This window comes from Tiliqua scincoides, chromosome 2 (genome assembly GCF_035046505.1).
Source record: "Tiliqua scincoides isolate rTilSci1 chromosome 2, rTilSci1.hap2, whole genome shotgun sequence".
NCBI lineage: Eukaryota > Metazoa > Chordata > Lepidosauria > Squamata > Scincidae > Tiliqua > Tiliqua scincoides.
The window spans coordinates 39,060,748-39,076,615 of record NC_089822.1 but is presented as its reverse complement, the minus strand read 5'-3'; the positions used below and the strand labels follow the sequence as shown (position 1 = coordinate 39,076,615).

At 41.8% G+C, this 15,868-nt stretch overlaps 1 protein-coding gene across 1 annotated transcript in view; it reads right to left on the bottom strand.

Annotated features, from left to right (window-relative positions):
- The window catches only part of ADGRV1 (adhesion G protein-coupled receptor V1), a 294,630-nt gene that overhangs the window by 187,340 nt on the left and 91,422 nt on the right, over positions 1–15,868 (bottom strand). Inside the window, exons 40-51 of the mRNA XM_066613579.1 lie at positions 15,707–15,800; positions 14,637–14,715; positions 13,967–14,105; positions 13,182–13,323; positions 10,973–11,235; positions 10,087–10,262; positions 8,253–8,377; positions 7,834–8,000; positions 6,996–7,142; positions 3,053–3,160; positions 711–963; positions 111–233 (exon numbers count right to left, since the gene is read on the bottom strand). Of these exons, the coding sequence (XP_066469676.1) occupies positions 111–233; positions 711–963; positions 3,053–3,160; positions 6,996–7,142; positions 7,834–8,000; positions 8,253–8,377; positions 10,087–10,262; positions 10,973–11,235; positions 13,182–13,323; positions 13,967–14,105; positions 14,637–14,715; positions 15,707–15,800 (1,816 nt within the window). The remainder of the gene's footprint in view (positions 1–110; positions 234–710; positions 964–3,052; positions 3,161–6,995; positions 7,143–7,833; positions 8,001–8,252; positions 8,378–10,086; positions 10,263–10,972; positions 11,236–13,181; positions 13,324–13,966; positions 14,106–14,636; positions 14,716–15,706; positions 15,801–15,868) is intronic.

Genomic DNA, 15,868 nt, shown 5'->3' with positions numbered 1-15,868 from the left:
ATGGCATACACATATTGTATACACAATTTCCTACATGGAAGTTATGCCTGCGTAGGAAAAAAACTTCATCTGTGAAGCAGCCCGAAAGGATGTGGCTTTTTCAAACTTACCTAACCCTGAAGGTGGGAGAAAAGTGTGAATTTCATTTACAGCATTGACAAAAAGAGACTGAAAATACTTGAAGGAAGACTGCCCTGTCTCCCAGACAAAAATGTCACATGAACTGCTGGATCCTGTAGAGAACAAGAGGAAGAATGTGGAACTTATATATAAAACTACTATAGCCAAATAATTAATTATTTGTATAGTGGTTGGCACATTTATGTTAGCATACTTTTTCATATCGTAAGAACTGGATATATTTGATGTAACTAGGTGGGATCAACCATTGTAATTTTATTTACAAGCTCTCTCTCCCTAACCCAAAGTTTCAGGGTTACAAGCATGTTTAAAAGTAACTAAAATATAAAAAAGAAATTTAAAAATCCATAAATTACTAGTGTCATATTCTTGGAAAAGCTGCAAGTTGTATATTTATATTAGACAAACATTATATTTGCATTTTCCATTATCAAAGACATGTTAGTTGTTTTTTTTTAAATGACCGTAAAACATTTTCTTGATAAGAAAGCAATTTCTGTTATCATTTTATGTTTCTATTACCATAGTAACAGGTGATTCTGTTGAAGATATTTTATATGCATGAATACCTTTTGCAAAGATTAGGTAGATGTCAGATCCAGAAGTCAAGGTTTTTACTTGTGTTATTCCATTGACTGGAATTTCATGAAACTGTCTAAATTTGTTGTCTGACCATTGGTATAAAAGAGAGTTTACGGTGGTGTCTGATAGAGCAACTACTAAATAAATAGAGCCTCCTCTGGGAAAAACCTCCACACTTAGAACTCCATTCACAGGGAGTTGATGATGGAATTCAAAGATGCCATTATTCCAGAGGAAAATCTGTGAAAAATGAGAAAATAGGTAAAACATTGAGAAGCTGGAAGAATCAGCAATCACATGAGCATTTTTTAAAATTCCTACGCATAAAATGCCGTCAAGACATTAGAATAGGTAAAGCCAGGATATGTTTATTGTACATCATATATAAAATGCTTATGTCCAACCCAGCAGTCTCTAGACTGGAGACCACTGTGTGCTGGGAAACACTTTCCCAGCATGAACAGCGTTTACTGTTCTGCCAGGGAACATCCTGGTTGTGATGACAATCCTCCCCGAACTGTGCCCCAGTTTGCCACTTCCAGGTTCTGTCACCCCAGCAGCCACTGCACCCAGATTTTTGGAGAGACACAGCAAGCTGGGGTGCAGTTCAAGGGAGAATGGCACCATGACCAAGAGTCTGCCCCTGAAGAATGGTAAGCATCATTCACGCAGGTGAGAGATTAGACGGGGGCTGGATTCAGTCCACAGGCTGGAGTCTGGAGGGCCTGGTCCAACTGATTAATTGAATAATTTGGGAAAGCATCAGAAGGACAGTTGTTTATCTGTAATAATAGCTCTTCAAGCAGTCATCTGCACAGACACACATATGCTCAGAACCAAACTTGGAAACTTTCAGAGCTTTGTCAGGAGTTCTGTTCCTGCACTCAAGAGGGGAAACCCTGTGTATGGTAGTGTGTACCAAGCAGGAGAAGAATGTCCACTCCCTCTAATCACCACCTGGTTCAAATATCCTATATAACATTCTCCATGTGATGGAGCTGGACTTGCAGCAGGGACAGTCAGATAATATCTGCACAGATGATTTCTCAAAAAACTACTGCCTTGCACTGCTGCAAAGCACTTTATGGTACTTAAAGCAACAGTGTGCATTGGCAGAACATATGTTCCAACAGTGCAGGCCCAAAATAAGATGGGGCCACAGGTCCCACTGAAATTACTGAGGTGTTGAAATTAATAGTCACAATTTGCTTCTATCATTGATTCCAACATGCTTAGTTCAAACACTCCTTTGGATTTAAAATAGTATAAGTCAGTGCTGTAAGTTTAACAGCTATTTTCCCAAACCAGTAATGATCCAATTTATTTTTAGTGTGCCCTCCATGTAACTCTTAAAATTTCAAATTGAATTTGCAACTTTATGTGCTTTCAGATGCTTAAACAATTCAGAAATCACAGAAGTTCTGTAGATACTGCTAAACTGTAGTCTAAACCAGGGGTGCCCAAACCCCAGCCCGGGGGCCACTTGCCACCCTCAGGGGATCCCACAGGGAGCCCTGGCCTCCATTGAGCCTCTGGCCCTCTGGAGACTTGCTGGAGCCCATGCTGGCCCGATGCAACCGCTCTCAGTGTGAGGATGACTGTTCGATGTCTCACCTAAGCTGTGGGACAAGGGCTCCCTACACTACTTGGGTGTTTCACATCTGTGATGCAGCAGTGGCAGCAAAGGAAAGGCTGGCCTTGCTTTGTGCAAGGCATTTTATAGGCCTTGAGCTACTGTAAGACCTTCGTTCATTCATATAAGTTCCATCTCTATTCATTTATGTAAATTTATTCAAATTTTAAATGCAAATTAATTCTTTTTTTTCCCCGGCCCCTGACACAGTGTCAGAGAGATTATGTGGCCCTCCTGCCAAAATGTTTGGACACCCCTGGTCTAAACCATGGATCTCTAAACTTTTCAGCCAAAGGGCCACATCAAATATCTGGTATGGTGTCAAGGGCCAGAAAAATACATTTTAAACATGAAATTTAAATAAATACATTTGAAAACCTCAGAAAGCCGAAGGCCTTCAGATGGCCCAAAAACCTGGTTTCTCAGGAAAACCAGGAAATGTTGTTTTTAGGCCTTTAGAAGGCATTCTGATGGGAAGCACATGGCCTTCTCAGCCCTCAGAACACTCTCCAGGTGCATCTGGAGCACAGCTCTGGTCATATCCAATTCAGCGGGCCAGAGGCTTGCAGGGGTCCGCATAGTGGCTTGTCGTGGGCCGCATCTGGCCCCCAGGCTGGGGGATTTGGAGATCTCAGGTCTAAACTAACTCTCTCCCCACCCCCCACCCCCAAGGAAGAACTAAAAAGACCTCCTAACCTGGAGAGATTTAGATTCACTCATAGAGCTTGCAATAATCAAATAGTGATTTTGATCCAAACTGAAATATTTTATATCGCTCGTATCCATCACCAAGATGGTCTGAATCTGCAAGAAATTAAAAAAAGAAAAAGAAATAAAATGTTTATCTAATTCAAGACTTAGAAATGCATTTAATTTCTATAACTGTATAATAAAGTTCAATGTAGTTTAAGCTTTGAAAACATGTCAGCTCTTTCCTAAGGGTCAAAAGAGCTGCAGTATGCCACACCATTACTGTTTAATGCTATCAAAACAAGTACCTTTATTATGTCTTTCTTTTTCCTTTCTGTAGTAACAGCAGCTTTCTGAGACAGATTAATCAATAAAATATCATGGAAGGAAGAGTGAAACTTGTAAAAGTTTGAATATAAAACACACACACATCATGTCTATTTGGCCTTGTCACCTGGACCCTGGCCCAGCTACACAGGTCTACTTGGGACCAGGGGTCTCCTCGGGAGTAGAGGAGCAGAGCGAGTACTTCCCGGACACAGCCCCCAGGCAAGAGGTCTCCCTGGGAGTAGGACCCAGCTGATCACATGGTTGGAAGGGGTGGAGCCCTCAGGGCTGGCTGCTGGGTTCATAAGGAGCCCAGCAAACAAAGGGAAAGGTTGCTCCTCCCTGGGAATGGGAGCTAGGAGAAGGTTTGCCAGCCCCACACTCTTGTTGAGACCTGTCTCTGACTTGGGACAGGTCCCAGAGCCCCTTGGGAGAATGGAGGGTCTAATACATCCTGCCTCAGGCAGGGCATAAGGGTTACTTCCACCCCAGCCACTGGAGGTGTCTTAGTCCTTGGACCTGGGGGGACCAGCAGCCAACTCATGGGAAGCACTGGGAGTGACAAAAGCCCCCCAGCCAGCCAGCAAGCAATCGCCAGCGACATTATCTCACTTCAGCACTGGCCAGGGGCTGTGTCCAGATAACCCCACTGCCGGCAGGACTGGAAAGACAGTGAACCTAATGAGGAGAATAAAAAGGAACATAAACTGTGGCAAAAGAAATGTAAGAAGGTGATATGGGAGGCCAAGAGAGACTATGAGGAAAGCATGGCCAGCAACATTCAGGGGAATAATAAAAGCTTCTTCAAATATGTTAGAAGCAGGAAACCCGCCAGAGAAGCGGTTGGCCCTCTGGATGATGAGGGAGGGAAAGTGGAGATAAAAGGAGACTTAGAGATGGCAGAAAAATTAAATGAGTTCTTGGCATCTGTCTTCACTGCAGAAGACCTCGGGCAGATACTGCTGCCCGAACGGCCCCTCCTGACCAAGGAATTAAGTCAGACAGAGGTTAAAAGAGAAGACGTTTCCAGACCGCATTGATAAATTAAAGATCAATAAGTCACCGGGCCCTGATGGCACCCACCCAAGAGTTATTAAGGAATTGAAGAATGAAGTTGCTGATCTCTTGACTAAGATATGCAACTTGTCCCTCAAAACGGCCAGAATGCCAGAAGATTGGAGGATAGCAAATGTCACGCCTATCTTTAAAAAGGGAAAGAGGGGGGCCTGGGAAACTATAGGCTGGTCAGCCTAACATCTGTAACGCGTAAGATGGTGGAATGCCTCATCAAAGATAGAATCTCAAAACACATAGATGAACAGGCCTCGCTGAGGGAGAATCAGCATGGCTTCTGTAAGGGTAAGTCTTGCCTCACTAACCTTATAGAATTCTTTGAAAAGGTCAACAGGCATGTGGATGTGGGAGAACCCATAGACATTATATATCTGGACTTTCAGAAGGCGTTCGACACGGTCCCTCACCAAAGGCTACTGAAAAAACTCCACAGTCAGGGAATTAGAGGACAGGTCCTCTCATGGATTGAGAAGTGGTTGAAGACCAGGGAACAGAGACTGGGTGTCAATGGGCAATTTTCACAATGGAGAGAAGTGAAAAGCAGTGTGCCCCAAGGATCTGTCCTGGGACCGGTGCTTTTCAACCTCTTCATAAATGACCTGGAGACAGGGGTGAGCAGTGAGGTCGCAAAGTTTGCAGATGGCACCAAACTTTTCCGAGTGGTGAAGACCAGAAGTGATTATGAGGAGCTCCAGAAGGATCTCTCCAGACTGGCAGAATGGGCAGCAAAATGGCAGATGTACTTCAATGTCAGTAAGTGTAAAGTCAGAAACTGGGGCAAAAAAATCAAAACTTCACATATAGGCTGATAGGTTCTGAGCTGTCTGTGACAGATCAGGAGAGACATCTTGGGGTGGTGGTGGACAGGTCAATGAAAGTATCGATCCAATGTGTGGTGGCAGTGAAGAAGGCCAATTCTATGCTTGGGATCATTAGAAAAGGTATTGAGAACAAAATGGCTAATATTATACTGCCGTTGTACAAATCGATGGTAAGGCCACACCTGGAGTATTGTGTCCAGTTCTGGTTACCACATCTCAAAAAGGACATAGTGGAAATGGAAAAGGTGCAAAAGAGAGCGACTAAGATGATTACTGGGCTGGGGCGCCTTCCTTACGAGGAAAGGCATTTGGGCCTCTTCAGCCTAGAAAAGAGGCACCTGAGGGGGGACATGATTGAGACATACAAAATTATGCAGGGGATGGACAGAGTGGATAGAGGGATGCTCTTTACACTCTCACATAACACCAGAACCAGGGGACATCCACTAAAATTGAGTGTTGGGAGGGTTAGGACAGACAAAAGAAAATATTTCTTTACTCAGCATGTGGTCGGTCTGTGGAACTCCTTGCCACAGGATGTGGTGATGGCGTCTGGCCTGGATGCCTTTAAAAGGAGATTGGAGAAGTTTCTGGAGGAAAAACCCATTACGGGTTACAAGCCATGATGTGTATGTGCAGCCTCCTGATTTTAGAAATGGGCTATGTCAGAATGCCAGATGCAAGGGAGGGTGCCAGAATGAGGTCTCTTATTATCTGGTGTGCTGCCTGGGGCATTTGGTGGGCCGCTGTGAGATACAGGAAGCTGGACTAGATGGCCTATGACCTGATCCTGTGGGGCTGTTCTTATGTTCTAACCCTAGCACCTGTGAGGTGGACCAGGCACGAGTCTTTGTGAATGGACATAGCACTGGTTCCCGTGAAGTAACAGGGGCTAGATGAATGCGAAGAATTTAACACGAATGAACTGTTGGTGCAGGCCCCTTGCTAAGCCTCTGCAACTTCTTCTAGAACGGGATAAGTCCAGGCAACCCCAACTCTCCTCAGCAGTAACTCCTCTCCCTGAGCCCACCAAGTGGGGGTCCGCCATAGACATGACTGGCCTTCAGACACACAAGAATTGTGTTTACCCAAATATAAATGAGGCAGTGTTAGAGTATGTGCACATTAAGAAACATATACAGTTTAAATTAAATTAAACAGACATAGAGAACCATATATCATCTATCTCAGTAAGAACATTCTGATTTTGACATGGTCTGAGAAAGGTAATCCTACCACGGGAATTGTCTCTATGATGGAAAAAGCATGCTCAATGTCTGTGAGTATTCTATCCACACATAATAATAATAATAATAATAATAATAATAATAATAATAATAATAATATACAGTATTTATATACCGCCTTTCTTGGTCTTTATTCAAGACTTTATTCAAGGCGGTTTACACAGGCAGGCTTATTAAATCCACGCAGGGATTTTTACAAATTGAAAGAAGGTTCTCTCTTTCAAGAACCACCACATTCAAGGTGTTACGCTCCGATCTGGTTTAACATTCTGGCCTCCATCCTCCCACGCTCCGAGCAGATGGAACAGCTCAGCTGCAGCTTGCCAGCTGCTTCAAGGTCGCACGGTGCCGGTGGCCTCGAACTGGCGACCTTGTGGATGTTAATCTTCAGGCAAATGGAGGCTCTACCCTCTAGACCAGACCTCCTGCACATACAAATGTATGTATTTTTAAAAAGCTTGAACCAAACAAACACATTACCTGTAGTAACTGAAATCCAGGGGTGAAGGAGAACACAGTGTTGTCAGAAGGTCTGTACTGTTTTGCTCCATCATGAGTAATCACAAGATAGGAGAAGCCGTTGATTTGAAATGCCACACAGTGTTGAGGATTCTGAATAGTAAACTCCTGAGAAAAGAACCATGAAGTGTGAGTTGATGACCTGTTTTTTTTATGGCATCACAGCACACTCACAGGGGTACTGCAGAATATCCTCGGTGGCCCCTCCTATCTATTCCCCTGGGAGCTTCCATCTTGAATCTCACAAAATCTCAAGATTTTCATTAGATTTTGTGATATCCAAGATAGTGGCGCCCATATCTTACGAGGTGTGGGTAATGCCAGCTTGGATATCACAAAATCTTGCAAGATTTGGGTGCTGCCATCTTGAATCTCACCATATTTCACTAGATCCAAGACAGTGGTGCCTGGTTGAGGAAGCTGCAGGGGCATCGTGACTCAGGTAAGTTTGGGAATCACTGGCATAGCCTGCCCACATATATTTAAGAGCAGGGATTCTAGACCATATGCACCTTTGGTTTAAAAAAAAGAAACAGCTACTTAAATTCAAGTACCACCCTTAATTTGTTTGGCAGCTCCCTAATAAGATCCCCAAGACTGAGCAAGGAAGAAAAAAGAGCTTCAACCAATCCACCTACTCCTTTTCCCCAAAGTTCAGAGGCAACGCTCCTGCTCTGGTCCCGCTCCCTAATGGAGGGGAATTTGCTCTGAAACAAGGCAGATTAGCATGACAAAATAGACAAAACTGGATTATTCTTGTTTTTTTAAAAAGCATTTCACATGTATTTTAAGTATTTACCTCAACAGGAACAAAAACTCCCTGCCACTTGTATACTGAGGAATTTAGAGCTGGATGTGATCGCAACAATATTCCATATAAAGATTCTCCTGAAGTAAAGAAACACCAGCTAGATGGTGGTTCTTCCACAAAACTTTGCAGAAGTGACAACACGCTTATTCCACCCTCTACAAGGAAAAAAAAATACACTAATCACTCAGTGGAGTGGCAGAAATTAAAGAAATGTGTATTATTGAAGTGATGGTGTCAATCTCAAACACATGCAACCATAAGTTGGTCAGAACTGTGACCCAGAAGACAGCAGCCAAAATAGCAACAGCTGACACCAGTCACATCCATTCCAGGGCCTCTGGATTCAAATTATTCTCCTTGTTTCATTTGTAACATGTGACTTAAAACTTATTCATGAATTGACTTACTTATCCCAAATGCAGTGTCAGACACTGTTTCCCATTCCACACTCACTGATGTGTTGATCCCATTGCTCCGCAACACTTTGAAGTAGATAGTAGTGTTGGTTTCTTCAATGTTGACAGAATCTGTCCTAAAAATTATGGAGACCATTACAAAAGTAAACCAAGGAATATCTTGTATAAGACTAGGGCCTGGAGGGGCTAATGGGCAGGATGGAAATATAAAGCTTAATAAATGATACAAGATGCTACAGCAGGATATTAGGGCGCAACCTGAACCCTGCATTGGGCCAGTGCAAGTCACCTGCGCCAGCTTGAGTGTTGCGAATATGCCATAAAGCACATTTGCAATGACCTGTGAACCAGATAGGCCAGCGTGAGGACAAGTACTGGTCTCCAGGTGCTGGATCCCAACTGGGCAGGGGTACGTTTGTGCCAGATGAGGGTGGTTTGTATAGGGCACTGGAGAGGATGGCAGGATAAACAAATCTATTTATTGCATCAATAATGAAAGTATCGGGGGAACTTTAAAAACTCTTTAGCCCAAGATTATTTTTATTGACCATTTAGCAGTGATAATTACAATTTAACAAACTGAATTTCTGCAGGAGCAAAATATGGGGATTTAGGATTCACCAACTGAAAATTGTACAAAACCTTGATAAACTCAGGAGGAAAATGCACCCTGTGACTCCTCACGGGTTATCAGTATCTTCAATTATGGGATTATTTAAATGTTGGAGTCAGAGGTGGGTATTTGTTATTATTCTGATTTGTGTCTAAAAATGTGTTCTTACCATCAAAGTAGTGATAAGGTAGCTGTCAAAATATTACCTTTTTACTATAAAAATTATTTTTAAAACCAATGGCAGATCATGGGGCTGGTTTGCACATGACTTTCTCAATGTGCCAAACCATGGAGGAAGAGAACTATGCATTGGACATGTGCACTCTTCTATTCCTTTTGCCTCCACTTGTGCATTCAGATCCAATTAATTTCTGCTCAGTTTTAATCATTAGTGGTTACTCCTGAACCAGCAAACAATGATTTGCACTGTCTTTAGCTTCCAAACTAGAAAATACAAGCTATAGCTGCCACTGCATCCTGCAGGCTCACTTTTGTCCCCTTACCCTTGGTAAGGCAAATAACCTCACAGTGAGGCTACTCAATTGTATGGCAACTCGAGGGTCAGCATAGAATTAAGAGCCTCCATGTCAGGCGGGCAGTTCAACATGGAGGCTCAGGAACCGGTGGAGGTTTGCTCCACTGGTCCCTCCCAACCTGCTCCCTCCCCGACACACCTCCTCCCCACCCTTCCTCTGCCTCCCCTCACCCCGGAATGCCTCCTCCCTGCCTCCTCCTACCTCTCCGCTGCCCGGCGGTCTATGCGACCGCCAAGTAGTGGAGTACCAGTGCTCCACCACCACTAGCCCAATGCCAGCCAGCTCTGAGCTAGCACTGGCACTCCGCCAGCACTGAGGGTCGCAAACGTGCCTTATGGCACATTTGCGACAGTGTACACCAGTGGTGAGCTAGCGTACACTGCATAGGATTGGACCCTTAGTCTCAACATCTTACTCACTAGCCCTGGTTTGCAACAGTTTATTGATCTTTGGAAATGAAAACATAGCACTGATATCAGAATTTCTAGTTTTTAAAATAGTTTTTTCACTTCTTATAGTTTTTATATGTTGAGACTGAATTATTTATAAGTATCTGCCTTTAGCTTGATTTTTTATATTAATTGATTGTACCAAAATAAAATGTAGAATAACATCTTACATACAAGAAAGACAAATTATTTTTGTCAGTATTTACTGAGACAATTGCATATTATACCTATTTAAAACCGGATAGATACTGAAAAGTCCCAGTGGGGCCTGATTTTGCAATACTGTAATCAAAGTTTCTACTCTGGCACCAAGCCTGGCTCCTCCAGTTGGATTGAACAGAGTAACAATGAAGTGTTCATCCATTTCTGGTTCGGCATCAAGTACAGCAGTAATATGCAACATCTGTTAAGAGAAAACAAGTGGATAAATTGAGAAAACTTGAAATCCACTGAAATCAACAAAGAAATAACAAAATTACTTTTATAGGGCTTGTAACTACTAAAGGGACAGATAAAAGTTTGAGAACCACTGGACTAGTGTATATCTGTCCCTTAAAGTTGCAGTTTCCAAGAACCAATTGACAACTTTAAGCAAGGACTTGCTGTACAGTTGATATCCACTGATATCCTTGATATCCTTGGGAAATCTGTTCCAGGCCCCTACCCCCCATGGATACCAAATTTCATGGATAATGAAATCTGTAGGGGGGTGTGGCGCTGCAGTCCCTTACCCAGGGGCCGTGCCTAGCCCTCTGGAGGTCATGCATGGCCTCCCGGCCTCCCCAGAACCTTCCCGGATGCTACTGAAATGTACCTCTTGTTTTTCCAGCAAACTGGATGTACCTTCCAGTCATGTCTGAAAGGCCTTCTGAGGCATGAAGAGACCACATGCAGCCTCAGAACTCCACCCAGACACAACCAAAAGCCACTTCTCGACACATCCTGGAGGTCTTTTGAGGCCCTTGAGTCACAGGCTCAGCATCTGTGGATGCCGAGTCTGCGCAAAAGGAGGGCTCATTATATTACTTTAAAATTTTTTCTAGATATACAAACAGATGGACTTTAATATAAAGCCAAATTTCTTTCATTTTGTAATAACTACCTGCATATTACCTTGAATCTAACTCCTTCTTCTAGAACAATATAACCTTGTGATGGCGTCAAATCTACAGATGCTTCAGAAGAATTTTTCTCTCTCACAAGATATTGCACAGTCACAGTCCCAAATATTCCCTGAGGAGGTTCCCTGATAATGGTTAGCACTGCAACACTTTCACTCAGACCGAGAGATGTTGGTTCCTTCAGAAAGAAATTATCACTGTTGTTGAAGGACAAAACTCCATGGCCATCATCATTGGCAACGATGGTAATTGTGGCTTTGCACAGAAAACAAAGGAAATTATAATAGTGAATGTAGGATAATCTTCTCTGTGCAAAATATATGCAGGAGGAAGAGAGAAATACCACATAACACCCCCCTCCCAATTAATTACAAGGTTCATTAAATATGTTTTATTCTGCAAAGCACTGAAGCATTTGATTTGATGGAAAAGTTAGGGGTGAAATGGTATATTTCAGAAATGTCAGTCTGAGCAGTATAAGATATTTACAGCCCAATCCTGAGCTGTCCGCAGTGCCCAGACTCAGTGGCTCCATGGAGGGCTGCTGCCAGATTCTGCACCTCCCATGCTATCGTGGGAGGCACCTCGGGAGAAGGGGACATTTGTCCCCTTCCCCTGAGTAAGGGAAGCAGCCCTGCAATGGGGCTACTCTCTTTAGCGCCGTCCAAAAGATCGGTGCTAAAGTAAAGGTGCTCATGTAGGGTGCGCAGCCCTCCACGAGCGCCTTGGATCCTGCGGAGCTCAGGTCTGTGGATTCGCCTCTTCCTCTCCCCCCGACACACCTCCCGCCCACCCTTGGCACGCCTCTCCCCTCCCCGGAATGCCTCCCCCATGCCCCCAGCCACGCCCCTGCCTCCCGTTCTGCAGCCCGGCGGTCTAGGAGACTGCTGAGCTGCAGAACCTGGGTGACCACCACGCACTAGCCCCGCCCCAGCCGGCACTGGGCTAGCTTCGGTGGGAGCCCGGTGGTGAGCCCCGCAAACGTGCCGTGTGGTCCACGGCACGGAGCCGTGCCGCAGACCACAGGATTGCGCTCTTAATCATTTATGCCAAGGATTCCCAAACTTTTTAGCACCAGACCCACTTTTTTACTCTATTGTGACCACATAAGTTTACAAGATTTTTTAAAAAGAGAAATCTAGAAAGAAATAATTAATTAATTAATTAATTCATAGGTAATAATAATCAGAAAAAGGTCCTCAAACATTTATATCCCTATATTTACACATGCTTGCAAACCGAGCTCTCTGTAGAGTAATTAGCAGCTACAGTTTCTGATTTTTGAATAGCCTCAGGGCTGGAGGCAATTAGTCATCTAATCTTTCCATCACCCTTTGGCACTCGCCAAAAATGAGATCATGCCCCACCAGTGGGTTTCGACCCACAGTTTGTGAACCACTGGCATATGCCCTTGGATGCTGGTACAATGACAGCTATGCCAATACAAACAGCCCTGCCACTGTAGCCCCAGTTCTGCTGACAGATGTACCTAGACCCTGGTGCAATACTGGCACAAGTGCAGTTAGGAGACACCTTCAGAATGAGCGGAGACAGGGGCAGTTGTGAGAGGGATGAGTCGACATATGCTACAACATAAATCGAGGTCAATGTTGGACTGATAACTTCAACATAAGATTGTAGTGTAAGCGGCTTAAATTTATGTACGTATTCAAGAACCTTCCTAAAGCTCTAATTGAATGAAGAAAATTAACTCCTTGAATGATATGCATTATTCAAAACACTTAATATTCTGAAGTATTTTACTTTCTCCTCTATTGTTACTTGATAAGTTTTTTTTATATACGTAATTTATTATTCAGTGGAATGAGTGCTTAATCAGAGGATTACACAAAATTTGGTTTCATATTGTGATCCTGTTACATTCAACACCACATTGAATGTGAATTACAAAGCAATTATTACTGAAGAATAACTGAAGCAGGAATGTACTATACTATTGAGCACATAAATGTTTGCATCAACAATATAGTTAATTGCAGAATAATACAACAAATTGCCTATCACAGCTTTTTTGTTCACAAATATTATATAAAGTGGGTAGTTAAATAATTCCCTTATGTAGATTTTAGGTTCGTGAACAATACATAATTATCCACTGCTAGTAATGATGGTTCCTAGAATATAATTCTGCAATCAAATAAAAATAAAACTACCTGCATTTCAAGATTAGTTTATAGTACCTGTTGTGTTTTGTCCTAATTCCAGACCAAGGGATGGGTTTGTTAAAATTAGCTGGAATCTCTCGTCCCCTTCAGGAATCTCATCATCAAAAATCGTAACATTAATATATTTGTATCTTTCTCCATTGGCAAAATAAATGGTCTATTAACAAAACACATTGGTACAATTTCTTAGAAATATGAACTTGAAAGTAGCATTTTGAAAGTCAGTACTTTAAATAAAATATACTGAATTACAAACTGAATGTAATTATCACAATGTAATTATAGGCCCTTTTGAGTTCATCAACATGCACTGGATAAAGTTGGAGGAAGGTAAGTGTAATTGCACCTGCTCTGTAGGTAACAATTGAATCTACATGTGAACTTGTTCATGCATAGGCTCTCAATGGAATGGGGTACAAATCTGGATTTTGCAGGGTTCCTGATTATGTGTACAAAGCCTGTGTGTATACACCTTGTATATGCATAGGCTAATCTTCAAATGATTGCACAGAGATTGAGGGTGGGACAAAAGACATGATCCCACTCCCATGTGTTCAGCCTATGTTTATTTGTCGTCTGAAAATGGCAAAAGATTCAACAGATTCTGACCTAGTTGAAATTTGCGCTCAATCTTTCCCACCACGCTCATGAAAATGGTCTTACTTCCCCTTCTTCCTCCTCCCAAACATAGAAATTAGGAACTTCTTATTAGAATACTATCTAATATTTTCTCTCTGAATCAAGTTATCCAATCGGGCTGGTACTACTGTGAACAGTATTGTTGTTATGCTTTTTCTTACCCTTGAGGTCAAATTAAAATCCAATCCATGCTGTGCTTCCAGATTTTGGGCATATAAGAACAAAGACACATTCCCATAATAACCTCTGTCCCGGAATATCGCTAATGTCAGACTTCCATTCAGTTCATTTATTTCAAAACTGAGGAGAACAAAATATCTCAACACATTAAACAATTAGCAGCAAGAATATGATTTCGTTGGCATATTGACATATTCAAAAAATCACGATGAAGATCTGATTGTGACTGGTTGTATTCAAGTGTATCTAACCCAGTACTGACTATTATAGAGGGCAGTGGCTTCTCAAGGTTGAAGGCAGTAGTCTTTCTCAAGTAGTAACTGGAAATCTTTGAACTTGTGTCAGAATTCAAACCTGAGACTTAATATATTCAAAGCTTGTGCTCTATCACTGAGTTATGAGCTTCTCCCCCCTCCAAAAAAAAGCACCTATAGAGGATGAATACAGAATAATCTACTCAAACTGTGCATTTTTGACTCTTTTAAACACACCCAAATTCCAAAAGCAGTTTGGGAACGTGCGATGAAGAAGCTACTATTGAGAAGAAACTCTCAGAAACACCCGTCACATTCCATTTGTACTATCACAAGAGAACAGCTATATGCTCAAGCAACTGAAATACAGAATATCTTCATGAAAGATGAAACTTACTTAGTGTTTTGCCAGCCAATTATACCTCTTGCTCCATCATTAGCATCAATAATAATCTGTGCTACCAAACCATCTATGTCTGAAAACAAAATATGAACAGTTGAACATGACTTTAGGCATTATTTTATGATTTACTGTCAAATGTTAGAAATACTGCAAGTAGAAAACAATGTCTCCAAAATCCTGAAACAACAATAACACAAATATTGATTGTTGTTCTTTTACTTATGTTTATGGCACTGCTCAAAGGCACCAAGTTGCCTTTCAGTACTGAACCATGAAGCATACAAGACACTGTTCTCACTTAATGAAGGAAAGTAGAATAGACATATAGTTAACACAAGAGGACGAAATATTATCTATACTAACTCTAGCACACACATATTAAACTGGACAGATTAGAAGGAAATATTTTGCTATTTACCTTTAACTCTGTAATGAATTAAACCAGTCATATCTACAGGCACGCAAATAAAGGAGGTCAAATATGAAACATTAGAAGTACACAGAAAGAAATTTCCTGAAGAGTAACATCTAGTCCACAAAGCAATTGGCCAGACCAAGCAAACAAATACAAGCATTTTGAAAGGAACTACACCAACTACCCAGCAAGAATGCTGGTATCAGTTGAAAAAGTAAAATTGATAACAATGCCAAAGACAACTGAAAATGATTTGGGTTGCACTATACATGTTTTCATCGGAGTAAATTCCATTAAACACAATAGGACTTACTTCTGCATAAACCTATATAGGATAAATCTGTTAAAGCTTAAATAATTGGGGACAAGTTTTTATTAAGAAGTTTGTGATGTGGGGCAACTTTTAAGTGAGGAAATACTTTTTTCCCCCCTCTTCTGCTTAGCAACAAACCTGTGTTCCAGAAAGTAAAGATTCCCTCACACACACCCTTTTCTTCTTCTTTTTAGTTTTTTAAAATTACAATAAGGCTTATATAAGAAAGCTAAAAGATACCAGTATATCTACAAAAGTTCAAGAGCTATCATAAGTATACATTGTGCATGTTACTGTGTAACTGAGAATTATACTGCACTAATATAAAATTTATACCAAGTCTGGGTGGGAAAGATGTCAAAGGATTTATGATGAGTTCAACAGAGGTTAAATTAACCAAGAAGAATTCTTGTATCTCTGGTTCATCGTCCTGAAAAACAGAAATTCAATAAATGCCTCTTTAATTCTATATTTTTTAGCCAGCATTTCAGAATCAGA